This window comes from Dicentrarchus labrax, unplaced genomic scaffold (assembly GCF_905237075.1).
Source record: "Dicentrarchus labrax unplaced genomic scaffold, dlabrax2021, whole genome shotgun sequence".
Classification (NCBI taxonomy): Eukaryota; Metazoa; Chordata; class Actinopteri; family Moronidae; genus Dicentrarchus; species Dicentrarchus labrax.
The window spans coordinates 11,340,895-11,356,751 of NW_026136703.1; the positions used below are offsets into that span (position 1 = coordinate 11,340,895).

Below are 15,857 nucleotides of genomic sequence, written 5' to 3' on the forward strand. Positions count from 1 at the left end.
ATCCTATTTTAATGTGCTTGACATCATCTCCTTTGAATCTAAAATGATACTATGAAAGGATTCTGAGCGTTGGACTTGATTTAAGGCCCAAAATGGTAGTTAATGATAAAATCTGGCAGGCGGCAGCCTATAGTACTTCAGTGTTTGCATGGCAGTAAATCATGAAACATGTTTAATAAAACCAGGGGAGAGACTATATGCTATATGTCAGTGAGAGAGAGAGAAGCATGGACGTTGAGGCTGTTAACACTGGAGCATATAACAGCAGTACCACCCGCTGTTCGAAGGCAACATTTGTTAGCAATTTCTTACATACATGATTTCTTGGTGTATAGTATAGCACAGGCTGTTACTGGTGGTGGGCAAGTCTGATAACTGTTTAAAAAATGATGAGATCACACTTGAGGCATTTGAAGTCAGTTAGGCTTACTACTGGTCAATGTTACGTCTTTCAGTTGTACCGAACTGTTTATTTTAGTGAGTGTTTATTTGTTCTTAAGAGCATAAACAGCCATATAAAATGGGCTATTCATGCGTTCCAATCTTCCAGCATCTTTTGAAGATACGTTTATGAGAGATTTGTTCAACAGCTCATGTCAAAAACCGCATCTTGTTCTTCAGTTTAGAAACAAAAAACAAAGTCAGCAAAAAACAACTCAGTCGGAGGGAAAAATTAAGTCAGTGCCTGTATATTTTCTGCAAGTCATTAAGTTGAGAACATTATGACTGACGGGGCTATTATTTGATACGAACTGCACTGAAAATACACAAAATAGAGCACACACCACTGTGTCTGTTTTATCGTAAGTATGATTAGATTTTTTGTTGACTGTATTAGTTTCATAACAACTCTCCATGACCTTTCCATTCAGAGTTTCCATGACTAACAGAAACTCCACTGGAGTGATCACAAGTTTCAGAAAAACAGGAAGACTTGGTTCAAATACAGGAGAGAATATGCAGACAACAAAACCCCAGCAACTTGAATAAAAGGTATCAATTTTGATCAGTTCCACTAAAGAGTCTAATACTTGTAAAGCTCACTTTTGACTGAAGTTTGCTCCTACAATTGGTTAGGACAAAAAAGTCAAGCCTGTGGTACCTCAGATGTTTAAAACAAACTGATTTATGGAGTGAAAAGCAGTGTCACACACGTATTGTCTAAACCAGTTTTATTTTGCCTCTGAGCACTCATAAAGGTTGTATCAACTGAGGGGAAGGAAGAAAGTAGGCCAGAGAAGCCACAAGCCATATGATTTGAACTGAGCACTTGGCCGGGGTCCTGTCTTCCCCTCCAACACAGACAACTACTCTCTCAGGCTTGCTGGGGGACAACTCTTCTGTCAGTGTTCCTGTCCCGACTTGGCCACTTCCCTAACATGCCTCCGGGGTCACAGACAGGAGGCTCCCACAAGCTAATAAAACTGCAGAGACAAAATTGTCTTTGTCGTTTGTAAAACCTTTTACAGGAAATGCTGAAACTTGTGGGCTCAAATGACTGCAAGATGATGGAGGGAGAGTGGATGGACACATACTAAAAAACGCCAACCCATTGGATTTGCATTTTGCAGCTGCGGATTGAGATGCCGAACTGGTGCAGTTTTTCGCATACTGTAACATATTACATGCAACTGAAAAATACATTTTCGAGAAGAATATTCCCTGAACTCAATCAAGAGCCGAGAATAAGGTGAAAAGTATTGTGTATCAGAGTTTGAGGAACTTTTCCTCAAGTGTGAAGAGCTTAAGTGGAGTTTGGAATGTTGGAATGACAGCAGTGGCCAGCTGGGAGGTCTGGAAGGAAGGCGTTGAAAGCGCTCCGCTAATATATGAAATAATCAGTGTCTGCAGGCAGCTTTTCATTCATGTGTAACATGGAACAAAATCTGTTGAAAACCACATGTTGTGATGAGATGCAATCAAAGAATCATCCTGAAGAGAAATGAGAGCATTGAGACCAAAACAATTTTAATGGCCTTTGTTTATCTGTGTATCTGACTCTGAGAGGATTTTGAGAGGCAGCATTACTTGACCAGCCATTTAGACCTGTCATCCAAGCAGAGAGTGAGTGCAGATCACAACAGTAATGGTTTGTGGGAAAAATTGAACAATATAAAATGAGATAACTCCACCAAGAGCTAGTCTCCCACCAGCAGGACCTGGGGTTGCCTTTCTTAGTCTTTCCATGTAATAATCAGTTACGTCAGGACACATGCAGAGCTGTAAATTGCCCGGAGGGGAGAAGTGAGGCAGAGTAGAGGGTGAGGAGTTCAATTGAGATGGGAGGAGATGAGGTTAAGGCACGACCAGGCCCAACAGGCACCTCTCCTAATGGTCTGACCCAGGAGGACCTTCTTCCTGGATCTGGTAATGCGGTGATTGGGGGTGTTGCGCAGGGTTAAGTGTGGGTCTCTGTTCCATGTGTTAATCTGGAGCACATGGTGGCATGCAGCAAGGATATAGGAATCAGTGACTGTTGGCTCACCCTCTGCAGCCCACACTTCTGCCATATTCTCTGGGCAACCCCTTGTCTGATTGGACCCATATGGAGAGGTTATTTCACACGCGACTGGGCAAGGATGAGAATAGGTATTTGTTTTCAGGGAGGCATGTTTGTGCGCTTTATCTGACATTACATCTACAACCTGTCTTGGGTTAACTACAATGGAGGTCAAGCTGTCATATAATGCGTGTGCTTCTGAGAAAAAATATCTTACATCCACATAACAGCATGAGCAATCACACACACATGGTAAAGTCTTTAGATTTCTATACATTTAAAGGGGTGGGAGGTTGGCAGGAGTGTGACCACAGACAATTTCCGCCCTTGGGCAAGTCTTATTAAAGACAAGGCATAGCTTAAAGGGAGTTTATGAGCATGATGGTGGATTAAAGCGAAAAAACAATGACCTGCTTTACACGCATACTGCCTTTTTCACATGCCCAAAGGGGCCCTCTGTATAGCATCATGGCAGAGCTGAGTGCAGCCCTCATAGCACAGTCGGAGCTGACGCGATGCTGCGGAAAAAAACCCCTGTTTTTCCCTTTTGTATTATGGCCTCTAAATCTAAATGAGTGCTGCGAGCAGAGCCAAAGACAACCGCTGCCCCTTCGAAGGCCGGTGAGTAAAAATAAAACAACGCCCCTCACAGAAACGGCAAATTACAGTGTCTGGCCTCTTCTTAAATATTTGATGATTTTTACAAGCAGACAAAAATGCCCTGGAGTAATTGAGCTCCCTCCCTGGACTTTTATTGGGGTGACGGCAGCATCTCCCACAACTTGCCGTCGTGAGGTGAAACAAGCCACTATTGTGTGTTGCGCTGGGCTTCTGAGGGTAAGAGGGCTTGGTTTTCAAACTAGGGCTGTGAGTCAACACTGAGCTGTACAAGTGTTTGTTGTGGGATCTAGAGAAAATATGAACAGCTGGCGTCACAACATAGCAACGGGGGAAAGATGGTCAGATTCGATCATAACTGGGCACCTATTCAGACAAGTTAAACTTTGTGGCACCATAGGGGACAATGTGAAAGTTCTTTAATTAGTTCCCACTTACAGATTCCATCATGCTCTGCAGGACATGTCAGGTAAGAAAAACCAATGAGCACTACACTGATTTGAACCTATATTGGCAGCTTAGCAGTGTTTTCACTCTGACACTAAAGGAGCACGGAGGTGAGCAGCTGGTTTCAATCTGCCCTTATCGCACTACAGGCCCTTGCACTCTTCAGCTTGTGCCAGACAGACAACATCATAAAGTGCAGTGAGGAGGCAGCCACACGTAGCCCGGATCAGGGTGATGGAGGGGGCGGCGGTCTGAACTGTCACTGATCAGCTCTGCAGCAGCATGTTCTCCCCTGATGTCCATCTGTTGATAGTCCAATAAAAACTCAGGGTCATGAGAATGTGTGAAGTCGCACCGCAATCCAAGTGCTTCAACGGTTACTGGTCTCTGGTTCTCTTTCTCTAACACAAACACATGAGAGGGGATGCAAAAACCCACAGTTAACCACATGCACACACACACTCGCACTCACATACACATTCAATCACCCGCAAACATCCACAGCTTCCATCTGGAGTCCAAGTCGTCATTCCATTGTGATGCTCTCAGACTGCTTTCCCCTCTTTGCCTGTCACTCTCCGGTGACTGTTTGGATTCTGTCTTAATATGAGGAAAATATTTGGCCTTTTGTTTTTGTCTCTCGCAGTCCTCATAAACCAGACTTGTTGTTTTATGGTGCTATGAGAGCAAAAAAGACAAGCAATACTGCGCTACAAAATAAAGAGTGATAAACTCCTTGTGCAACAAACCGCATTAACATCTCAAACCCCAGGTATCTAATCCTGCCAGTAAACACAGAAGGCTTCATCTATTCTGGAGGTCATGGAGATGTGTCCGTTGTTGTTGGCCAGCTGTGGGCCCAGATGTAGCATAAGTACAAACCTAACCAGTCAACCCAGGTGACCGGGCTCGTCCAAAAAAGAGGTAAGGGACTGACAATCCTATCCCTTCTCAAAAGATGAACGGCGGTGATCAGGTTCCACCCTGTGTCTCTGCCAGAGCCGCTCCATTAGCTCTGTTGTCCGGAGGAAGAGACCATTATCAGCCGCTGGCCTCACACACCGCCTCCAATGACAGTGCACTCCTCTTTGTAAAGTGCCCCAATTTCAGGGGCCACTTCTTCCCATCTCCCCCATGGCCCCTTGTGTGGGTAGACCTCGAGTACCTGATAGCTTTTGATTCACATCAGGCTCTTTGTGTCTGCATGCCAAACAGATATCATTATCTATGCATGGTGGGAGAGTCCTGAAGAGTATATAGAGCGTTGAGTTGATTTGAGGCTACGGTCTCCCATCTCATTAACTACAGCCCCCATGGAAAATGGATTGAATTAGGGTACATGTTTGGTACAAAAATAGGTAGGTCCATTCAATGCATACATCTTTTGCTTCAGCCTAAAGACAGTTAGCCTCAAATACTGCCTGTTTTTTTCTTAACATAATTAACTATAACTATACGTGGTTTGACCACTCACCACAGTCTGTGGTGTCCTCTCCCTCGAGGCCAGGCTGGCAGCCCATGAAGCACCGATAGGAGCCGAGGGTGTTCTCGCAGCGCCAGGTACCACACACTGAGCTTCCAAACTCCTTGCACTCATTCTGGTCTGTACAGTGAGAGGCAGATCTTGGTTAGTAACTGACAAACAGAGGCACAAACGCAACCACATGTGCAATCAGACATTAACATGGACACATGCAACCCCACACACATATTCCCGCACTGCTGCTCTGCTTCCAGTGTAATGGCTGTACAACAGAAGTCGGCCAGGAGGCCTGTGGTGTGGCTGTCCTCAGTAAACGCAGCAGGCAACAGGAATGGCCAAGAGCAATATTATCACAGCAACCAAAGAACTTGTGAAGGAGCTAAAGGGAGACGTTCCAGAGGGAGAAACACCTCCTGCTCACAATGGGGTCATTCATGCTTCCCTCTTGGGAGAGGGAGTTCAGGGCTCCAGCCATGTAATCCAGGCACCCCCCAGTCCTGAGACCATAGAGGAAAACCTCTAAGCCAGGCTTGGACACTTTTACTGGAGCCCAGTCCCCACTGACTATAGATAATCAATCATGGCCAACTGTACTATACCGGGTACGCTTAAGTCTAAATGTAGCGTGGCGATCAAACAGCTAATGCTGACATGTTGGTTTACACAGAGAGTAGAAAGCTCTGTGCAGAGTTTGGGTTCAATACTCACTATGGCATACACAACAGGACATTACAGGAGAGTTTTATAATGTCTTACCTTCACAGTCAGCCGTGTCAGCGTTGAACTTGTAGCCAGCCCCACACAAGCACAAGAAGGAACCATCAGTGTTGAGACACCGGCCCTGGATGCACACATTGTCTTTACTGCATTCATCCACATCTAAGGCACAGAAAAGGGGGGAATGGCAGACAAATTAAGATACATATTTGGGGAAAGGGTGGGTCAAGATTTATTACATATTGATTATCACTAAATATCCCCATTTATCCTCGGTCTTCATTAGGTCCTGAGGGATCACCCCTCCTTTTCACAAGTTTCACAAAAAGAATGTGTAATCAAGCAAATGTCTGAGCTCAAGATGCATTGGCAATTTGCAGCACTTAACAGTATACTGGCAAACAGGAAACAAAGGAGAAAAAAAACATTTACCTCAGCTTTCCAGGCTGAGAACATTTCCCTCCAGCTCGTAAAAATTAATAATGAATGCGACATGCTTGATTAGCTGTAGATTGGTGGATAATTGCAGCATTACAACATAACTTGTAAGGTACTTGGACCTTGGGTAAAAGGTGGGGGAAAGGCAAGAAAGCAGGGGAAATTCATCACTGGGGAAAAGTCTTCCTTTTCCAACCTTTGAAAATCAGATGGATCTTTCAGAGATGACAAGGTAAACACCATTTGCAAAGATAGGGAGAAAAAAAACAATATCCCAGACTATAAGTAAACACATAAATATGCTGTGACTGGATTGCTTTGGAGTTAATTCAAGTACTTCAAAGCCTGTATTGAAAGGCACGGCAAGGCTATGGCGCAACCTGTTGATTTAGATTAAATTTAGATGTGTTTCATTCTGTTGTCAGTCCTTTTTCACGTAAGTTCTGTTTTTGCTGAAAGATTGCTCTGGTCAAGGCCAAGCATCATTTTGGCCTCACCTGACTAAACCCATCTTTCATTCCCATAAACCCACATACCCTGATCCTCCCTTCACCTCCCCCTGCAGGCTCATGTCAGAGGGGTCTGGCTTTTATTGTGTCAGCACTGTACACACAATAGCAGACTGCAAGAAAATATACGACAACTGCTGATTTATAGGATAATTAGAGCTCAGTATTTGTTGTGGCAGGCAGCCAAAGTACCTGATGCAGGCTGGGCAGTTAGCTCTGAGCCTGTGGACGATATCTGAAGTGCTCCAAGGCCAAAGCCTCTGTGGAAGAATGTCCCTGTTCAAGGACTGACCCTAGTCCTCTACTGGAAGTCAAACCTAGAGCTCAAAAACCTACCTGCTTCACGTCACGACAGGATATTTCATTGCCAGACAACCTGCTGTTGACTTTACTTCACCTCTTACTATTCTTGCAAAACACACCAGCAATAACACTGATCCAATTCTGACACACTAGCCAAACTCATATCATGTATTTTGACAGAAAATGCTCCAGTTTGTTGAAAAGAAAAGCCTTCCTTAGCTGATGATCAGGTTCAATTTTTTTCCCCCCATTGCTGGGTCACTGGGTGCGGCTGGAATAACATCAAACTGATGTCCGAGCAGAGAGAGAGACTGAGCTGAGACAGTTGATGAGGCCATGGCCCATTACACAGAGAGGCTGGGCCTCATCACCCATGCCAGGGGTCCCAGGCCTGGCCTCAGCACCCAGAACGGCAGTGTGAGGATAGCCTGTTAGCTCGCCTGCACTGAGTGAATAAAACTTGCGGCAAGCCAACAAGGTTACTGTAAAATGACTTGAGCAATACAGTTTTGCCTCATCCAATTACACAAAGCCCTTAAAAGTCATGTGAAAAATAATTTCCAATTGCTATTAGTGATCTTTCTGCAATATGTTACTGTACCTTGGCAGCCGGTCCTTCCTTCCATGGTGGTATACCCATCAGGACAAATGCACATGTAGGAGCCTTCAGTGTTCAGACAGTCTCCCTCTCCACAGATCCCGAAGATGGTTAAACACTCATTGATATCTGTCACACACAAGCACAAATATACACAAGCAGCTGTGTCAAGATGCTAACATGAGGTAATCCATGAGAAACGGTTAACCACTAATGGTATATATTTTATGTGTCAGATGACCCAGAGTGTATGTGTGTCTGTATACCTCTGCAGGACGTCCCATCCACCAGCTCCAGCCCATCGGGGCAGGAGCAGCTGTAGGAGCCGATGTTGTTGGTGCACTGACCTCCCAGACACAGGCTGTTGTCCTCACATTCATTCACATCTGCATTGACACATACGCAGACGTCATCAGCATTACACATTCACACCAGCTGTAAATCACTGGGTCTCACCTCAAATTTGCCCAAGTTTTGACATTTGGATGAAGAGCTTCCAGACCACAGTGAACATGTCAGAAAAGTCATGCATCATCTGCATCAGTAAGTAATGACTTTTTTCTTATTATAGTAGGTCACACTGCGCTGGAACAGATGACTGTGAAAACGATTGCACAGAAATCATAAATTTAAGTGACCACTGTGAACCACCCACTGCACTGTACCTTCACATGAGAGCCTGTTAGGTGCCACTGTGAAGCCTGGGTAACAGGCCTTGCAGGAGAAGGAGCCTTCTGTGTTGGTGCACACACCCGTGGGGCACACACCTGGGGTCTGGCACTCGTCAATGTCTAAGGAACACAGGAAGAAAAAAAGGTTAGCTATAGGTTATCATCTTAAGCAGAGGGACCTCTAAAGAGTCCACTTTTTGATCGTTCACTGTCCTACCTGATAAAAATTATTAATGGCTGAGTGTGACTCAGCCTAACGTACAGTAAGCAAAGCCCCCTTTATTAGATCGCACTGACAGTGTTTTATTAAAAAGAGTGGAAGGATAAGTATGCAGGACGGTCATCGAATCCAAAACAGCAAGCTATTACAGGTGGCGTATAATTACTGTATCTACAAACAGTCACTGGCTCGCTGTTATGTGATCATTGAAAATTCCTCGAGCCAGTACAGATTGTATTTCTTAGGGAGAAAATAGTGTGGGCCATTGTTAAGTGATTGAGACGGCTCCGTTTTGCCTTTGGGTGAACAGAGCGAGTTCAACAGGGTGAGCCCGCTGCAGTACATGGAAGGCAGGGGAGTGGTTGACTTCATTTCAAATTAAGCCCTTAATATTTTCCATGGCATCAGAGGCATCCATTAAAATCCTATCAGAGGCCGACTTGGACTCTGTCTTGTTTTGTGAAACTTTTTCCCAGCGCAAAGACACATATCAGTGGGGGATCTTCCTCCTGGGCTAGATCCACACTTCCATTCAAAAACACACATCGCAGTATATATGACTTACTGAGGCCATGTTTGAATCCATTTAAATAATCATTCCTTTTCTGCTTCCCATGAAGTCATGACAGATCTAACCTCCCTGGATTCGTCAAAGCAGCCATTTCACTGCATTGATCTCATAAATCATGTCATGACAAATTACTGAGCACTGTAAAGATTTTCTGTAATCATGTTCTGGGTCAAATGCATTCCGTTTTTACTGTGGTCTACTGTAACTTTCTCCCAGTCCAATGTTTACCATGATGACGGCTCAAAACTGTTCTAAGCAGGTAAGTAAACACAAAGGTACTTTTACCTTCACAGCCGTAACCATCCTCAGACAGTTGCATGCCGGCTCCACAGCTCCTGCAGGTGTACGATCCTGGGCTGTTCAAGCACAGCTGGCCCGGGCACACATTAGCCACCAAGCACTCATCAACATCTGGACAGAAAAACATGAACACATCATAGCATGGATTACCATCTCTGGCTTCAAATAAATAAAGGCCGCCAGTTGTAATCAGTTAGATCGGCAATCACTGGAACTGGGAATTACAAATGTCGACACCTCAATCTTTTTAGCTAAGCTATCTGCGGGACATTAGCCTGACATCATTTTGTTCTATTTGAGGGCTGGTGTCTCATTGTGTTGAGCAAGGATCAGATGAGCAGTGCCAGAGGCGGAGGGGTCCAGGATCCAGCTATGATGTGATGTCTAGAAGGAGTATTTTGGGATTTTGAGCTCAGATGATGGGGCTTTGGGGTCAAAGCCACCACACCTGATGCTGTTTACGTACAACCTGAAACAGCTGGCACATTCACCCTCAACCGCGATTTTGTTGGGTATTAGGGCAAGGTCTGGCATGTTTGAATAGAAGGGGAAGCCACACACACCTGTGTTCAAGTATACAAATATAACAAAAGCACATTCCAGCACAAACACAGCCAAAAGCCTCACCATCACACTCTTGTCCATCCTCAGAGACTCTGAAACCAGGCTGACAGATGATACATGTAAAGGAACCTTCTGTGTTTGTACATGTTCCCTGGGGGCATGTAGTGGGCAGCGCGCACTCATCAATATCTGGCGTGAAATACAACACAGACTGTTAAACATTTCGCTGCAGGACAGGGCTGTCTCTACAGCCAAGAAAGAAAGACCCAAATTTATGATGAAAGGCAAGAACCACTATTCCCACCAGTATTAGTTTTTTCACACTGAATTCAATATACATATGGTGTTATTCAGGAGTTCATTTAGATGACTGGTGTTGAATAAACTAACCTTCACAGAGTTCCCCGTCATACGATACTCTGTACCCAGTGGGGCAGTTCTCACAGGTGTAAGAGCCTTCCGAGTTCAGACAGATCCCGTTGGCACAGGTAGACAGGGACTGGCACTCATCAATATCTGGGTGAAACACATACACACCAGCACAGACATGCATGGACTTTACTATAAATACTGAACAATATGTGGAGGGAATTCGGTTGCACAGCAGAGGAGCTTTAATGGCGAGTTGACAAACTGCCCAGATGTGTTGAGTAAGTCTTTAACAGTTGTTAACAGTTCTAATGTTTTTTACTGAATGAGTAGCACAGCTGGAGATCAAATTTACCTTCACACCTCTGCCGGTCTTGAGACACTCTGTAGCCAGCCTTACATCTGGTGCAGGTGTAGGATCCCTCTGTGTTGGCACACACGCCACCAAGACACAAGTCACCCTGGGCACACTCATCCACATCTGCAAACAAAAATAAACCATCACTATCTACCAGGGCTTGTCAAAAACTTTACACTTTAGTGTAAATCAGCTGATTTCATACCTTCACATTTCAGTCCATCAGCAGACGGTCCAAACCCAGGACTGCAGTTCTGGCAAATGTAGGACCCTACAGAGTTGATGCAAATTCCCGCGGGGCATGCATTACCGGTTGCACACTCGTCGACATCTAACAAAAAGAAATAATTTGCAGACTTTATTCTGCTGTCAAGAGAGCTCCACGAGCTGAGAAGTATGCAGTGGTGAGTTACACCCAACAGTTATCTAGATAATCCTTTGCAGACCTTCACAGTATTTGCTGTCTGAGGTGATTTGGTAACCATGGTTACAGGTGCACTTGTGGGTGCCATCCAGATTGACACAGCGGCCGTGGAGACAGACTTCAGGGAGCGAGCACTCATCCACATCTGGAGGGAAGAATACAGAGGAAGAATAAGAGGGCCTCAGAAAATAAAGACAACCACTAACTCTTTGTAGCCTTTTCATAAACCTTAAATGGTGCTGCAAGGCTTCTGAAGGAGCACTGTGAAGGACTATTCACAGATTACTTTGATATTAGATGTTAGTTTGACTGAGCTTCTGACTGACATTTACCTTGGCAAATATTGTCCGGTGAGAGTTCGTATCCTTGGAAACAGTTGCACCTATAGGAGCCCTCGGTGTTGACACACCTACCACGGCCGCACATTGTTTGGTTCAAGCACTCGTTTACATCTAAAGACAGAAGGACAGGTCAAAATATATATGAGATGGGGATTTTATGGTTTTAATGTTTTTTGTTTGAGATATCCAAGTCTGAGATTTCTGCCGCTAACCCAATACAATGAGTCAATTTAAGTCATGGTGCATTTAATGACATTTAAAGCATTCAACAACAACATATCCATGATTTTTTCTTCGTGATAGAAAGTAGTTCCATCACAGAAAACAAAACAGCGCTGTTGAATTTTCTAAGCCAATTTATTTTAATGCTGTAAAAGCCACAAACAAAAATCCACTTCTCTCCATTGTATATGGGTGAAGGCAGAAAACCCATAGAAATAACTATCTGCATGACTAAGAAAATGTGTTGTTTTTGTAATTTGGGTGTACCGACCCTTTCACGGAAGATAAAATGTAAGATACAGGGTAAAATTGGGCCATTGCAGAAGGAAACAACAATAAGATACAGGAAATAAAAATAAATACGCGTGCACAAAATAAGGGCATGTTGGCATAGTACAGCAGTAAAGGGGAAATGATAACAGCACAATTAGCGTGCAAAATGAGTGCAAAACAGCAGTCATTAACTTACATCAGTGCACCCAACCCCATTCATGAAGGGCTTTTACTATTTGCAGCAGTAGCTGACTTTTCCACTTCATGAGTCAGAACAGTTTACCCAGGAATTAAATTTGTGGAAAAGCTGCAGAAACAATGTTTTATAGAGGCATTTATCAAGTGTTAACAATGGCAATATTTCAGGTTAGGTGAAGGTGTGGGAAAAGAGAAAGAGACAATAAAAGCGGAAGGGAAAGAGGAAAGAGGAAGGAAAAGTATTTTTCTGCAAAGGAGGTGGAGAGAGGACACTACTGAGAGGTGATAGAGACGCTGAAACAGAAAGCTCACACAGTGAAAGAACTGCAAGAAAGTCACAGACTGGGTTTTGTTTGCCTAGCCTTGGGCACTGCCAGACGTCTGTCAGTGTGGCCCGTTGCTTTGTTTCTGCAATCATCCGGCATCTCTCAGGCTTCCGCGATAAGCCCTGACAAGGGAATGGAGCTGTTTTCTCTATCACACCAGCAATTAGGCTTATCCACGATTCGGCCAATTGGGCCCAAACTACTGTGCTACCGTCAATTGACTGAAGCAAATACTGGAAACCCAGCACTCATGTGCCTGTTTTATGTGACTCCCACAGAGCCAGACGTATACTGTGGGACTGTTAGCACTGCCTGGGCAGATGCTTAGAGGAAAAATATTTACCTCCAATGTTATCCCTCGTTTACAGGGTTCCTCTCGATTACTATTTATACACTACAGATTTACACAGAATGAATAATATTAGTGGACTTGCAAACAGAGAGTGGCTGAAGTGGTGTAATCTTTGGAAGCAAGGAAATCGTGAGACTAAACAAAGGCATCAGTCGTCAGACCTACTGAGAAATCAGTTATAAAGAACTCTAAATTACAATTCGAGTTAGAATTCGGCTTTTCAGCTTTTCACATTTCTGGAATACTCGCTTCAGGAGCTTAGGTTTCCAAACAAGTTAGAGGGGTGCAAGGTCATAGAGAGGGGATGTGTTAAGTAACACCAGTCAGGCTCTTATGTAACAGGACCACTTTTAAGGTTGGGAGCTGCTAACGTGTTAGCTTAAACACAACACACACCAAATGTAGTGTGGTGGCCATTTGTGTATTCAAATCTAATAATCAGCAGTAAGAGTTTTACAGTGGACCGCAGACGACACTGTGTGAGTGAAAGAGTTTGTTTGTGTGTCGGGACCTCTTCGCGGTGAGGGTAATTGACTCTTTGACCTTCTCATTCATCTCTTGTGACTGCTCCGTCCTATCACCTAGCCCAGCAGTGGTAATAAAGCCTTGCTGGCCTCCGCTGGGCCCAACAGTACAGTGGCCAGAGTTCTCCAACAATAATATGCTGTTTGTTTAAGGCTGTGGCCAAGAGAAAATATTTGGACTCTCCCAAATTGAAGTATTATAAACAATCTTTTTACGGGGGCCAGTGATATCGAAAGATCAGCAATAACACGGTGAATGTGTTTAAACAATACTGGGGATATGCAGAGGCTGCTGGGTGAAGGAGTTGATATATCATACGTGGAAACACTGAATGGAGAGAAAGGGTGGAGGGTTGCAATATAGCCTTCATCACTGTGGTTTTGGGCTGTCGTGTGGGCCCAGTAGTGGTCCACACTGGACATAAAACATCCAATATAAGTCTTTTGAAGCATAAAATACTACTTTTTTTATTCGATTTCCGTGCACATCAGCAGCCAAGCGTCCCCGTTCATACTAATTCAGCTTGTGCTGTTTGGTGAACTGTACAGTATCATAAGTTGTCGGGAAGTCATTAATTGGACGGCTTGTTGCCATGCCGCCTTGGTTATTTTTGGTGATGCCAACTGCTTTGTCTACGTAAATGTTACCTAATACAGGAAGCTTTTACAGTGTAAGAGGGAAACCCAGCTTATTTCCATGCAGTGGTCGGAAACACCCTCAGGAGTTTGGGTAGTGGTGGTGGTTCTGCTGTGCTATGATCGGGTGTGGGGTTTCCTTACCCACACATCTGTCACCAACTGGCCTGAACCCTGGGCCGCAGCCCTGGCACTGGAAGGAGCCGACAGTGTTGACGCAGACACCGTCGGGACAGGAGCTGGGATCTCTGCACTCATCTACATCTGCTCAGGGAGAAGGTGGGACATGAAAATAATCATTTGAATTAGTTGTTACTAAAACAATGTGCATGGAAGAAAGAGGGTATAAGGTCACAAATACTAATATATACAAATCAATCACGAAGTAAGCGCAGTGTTCTTCCTGGCTTCTACTAAAGGAAAATACATGTGTTTTGTTACCGGGCTACACATGAACTCATGGCAGCAAACAAAAAGGTCTGGATGGGACTGTGCTGTTATGTGAACCTAAATATGTGTGCGTAGGCGCTTGTGCATGCATGTCACCTTCGCATAGGCCTCTCCGAGACTTGGCGTAGCCATCGTTGCATTCACAGGTGTAAGATCCTTCTGTGTTGACGCATTTGCCATTCTGGCACTTGTTGGGCATGCTGCACTCATTAATGTCTGCCAGTTTGAGTGAAAACCAAGGAGAATGGAAAAGAAAGTGACTATTGTGTTCCACAGCATTAATTAGGGCAGGATGCTTTTTAAATGAACAGTGCTGACAGACAAGAACTGGTGGTGCCCTAACAGAGAGTCAGTAAGCTAACAGCAGCCTATGGTGGCTTTCATCCCTTGGAAACATTATGTCCCTTGCTGTCATTTAGGCTGTCTCACCTTGACAGAACTTCCTGTTCTGGGTGATCACCTGGCTGTAGCCACTGTGGCACTGACAGGTGTAGGAGCCGAAGCTGTTTATACAGTGGCCCTTCCCTTCACATGGGTCCGCGTCACACTCATTTACATCTACAGAGAAAGAAAGTAAAGGCAGAAGACAGAGAAAGAGAGTAGAAGAGATTGAATGCAACATTACATTGCAGTTCCATTTCACCAGCAGAGACTGTTCACTTTCCAAGCCCTGACTTTGGAGCTCCTCTGCTGCACAGGCATTCCTCAGTGATGGGCCTGAGCCCAGCCGAGCAGTGGCTGCGGCCAAGACCTTCACCGTGAGGAAAGGGATCACAGCACCGTGGCAGCTCTTTGGACAGCCTGTACGCTGTTGTCAAGCATCACGGAACAGGTTAACATAAACAAACGGATCCCTTTCATTTTGGCTCGCTTCATGTCTCAAGGCTTCTGTGCCGTGTAATGTTTGGTGTTGAGGACTCGCTTGCAGAGAAATGATGATAGACAGAGCCACTGGGGCCTCTGGTGTCAGCATGTGTGTGTTTGTGCGCCCCTCCTTCTCACTGAGTGTCCCACCGTTACCCCTGTGTTACTCCACCTCCCTCTGTCTCCCATCGTTGCTTACCAATGCAGTTGGTCTGCAGTGCGTTGAGTCTGAATCCTGGCTCGCAGTGGCAGGTGTAGCCCGTCTGCACAGGAATACATTTCCCACGGCCACATATGGTAGGGGTCGTGGCACACTTGTCAATACCTACAAAAAGCCACATAGATGTGCACAGTCATTACAGAGAAAGCAGACAAGAATATTTCTGAACTACGGTTACACAACATTACAGACACTGTAAAAAATAAAACTGCATTCCACTACCACATGTTGTTTTCCATGGGAACCCTTCTTGCCGTTTTATAGGTGGGGTCTTGGATGAGAGCACAGGTTTTACAGTGCTGTAGTGTTCTAACAGGTGGTATGGAGCTCTTACAAAGGGGTTGACGAGAAACAGGTCATG

General features: G+C 44.7%; 1 protein-coding gene across 4 annotated transcripts in view; it reads right to left on the bottom strand.

Moving 5' to 3' along the window:
* LOC127361493 (latent-transforming growth factor beta-binding protein 2) overlaps nt 1-15,857 on the bottom strand; it is an 81,555-nt gene that overhangs the window by 10,281 nt on the left and 55,417 nt on the right. The window contains exons 16-31 of one of the 4 annotated variants that reach the window (XM_051396166.1): nt 15,476-15,601; nt 14,842-14,970; nt 14,509-14,628; nt 14,107-14,226; nt 11,423-11,542; nt 11,113-11,235; nt 10,872-10,997; nt 10,664-10,789; nt 10,330-10,455; nt 10,003-10,128; nt 9,361-9,486; nt 8,279-8,404; nt 7,880-7,999; nt 7,617-7,742; nt 5,805-5,927; nt 5,040-5,168 (exon numbers count right to left, since the gene is read on the bottom strand). In XM_051396166.1, coding sequence (XP_051252126.1) covers nt 5,040-5,168; nt 5,805-5,927; nt 7,617-7,742; nt 7,880-7,999; nt 8,279-8,404; nt 9,361-9,486; nt 10,003-10,128; nt 10,330-10,455; nt 10,664-10,789; nt 10,872-10,997; nt 11,113-11,235; nt 11,423-11,542; nt 14,107-14,226; nt 14,509-14,628; nt 14,842-14,970; nt 15,476-15,601 — 1,992 coding nt within the window. The remainder of the gene's footprint in view (nt 1-5,039; nt 5,169-5,804; nt 5,928-7,616; nt 7,743-7,879; nt 8,000-8,278; nt 8,405-9,360; nt 9,487-10,002; nt 10,129-10,329; nt 10,456-10,663; nt 10,790-10,871; nt 10,998-11,112; nt 11,236-11,422; nt 11,543-14,106; nt 14,227-14,508; nt 14,629-14,841; nt 14,971-15,475; nt 15,602-15,857) is intronic. The other 3 variants (XM_051396167.1, XM_051396168.1, XM_051396169.1) reach the window with 3 other exon arrangements.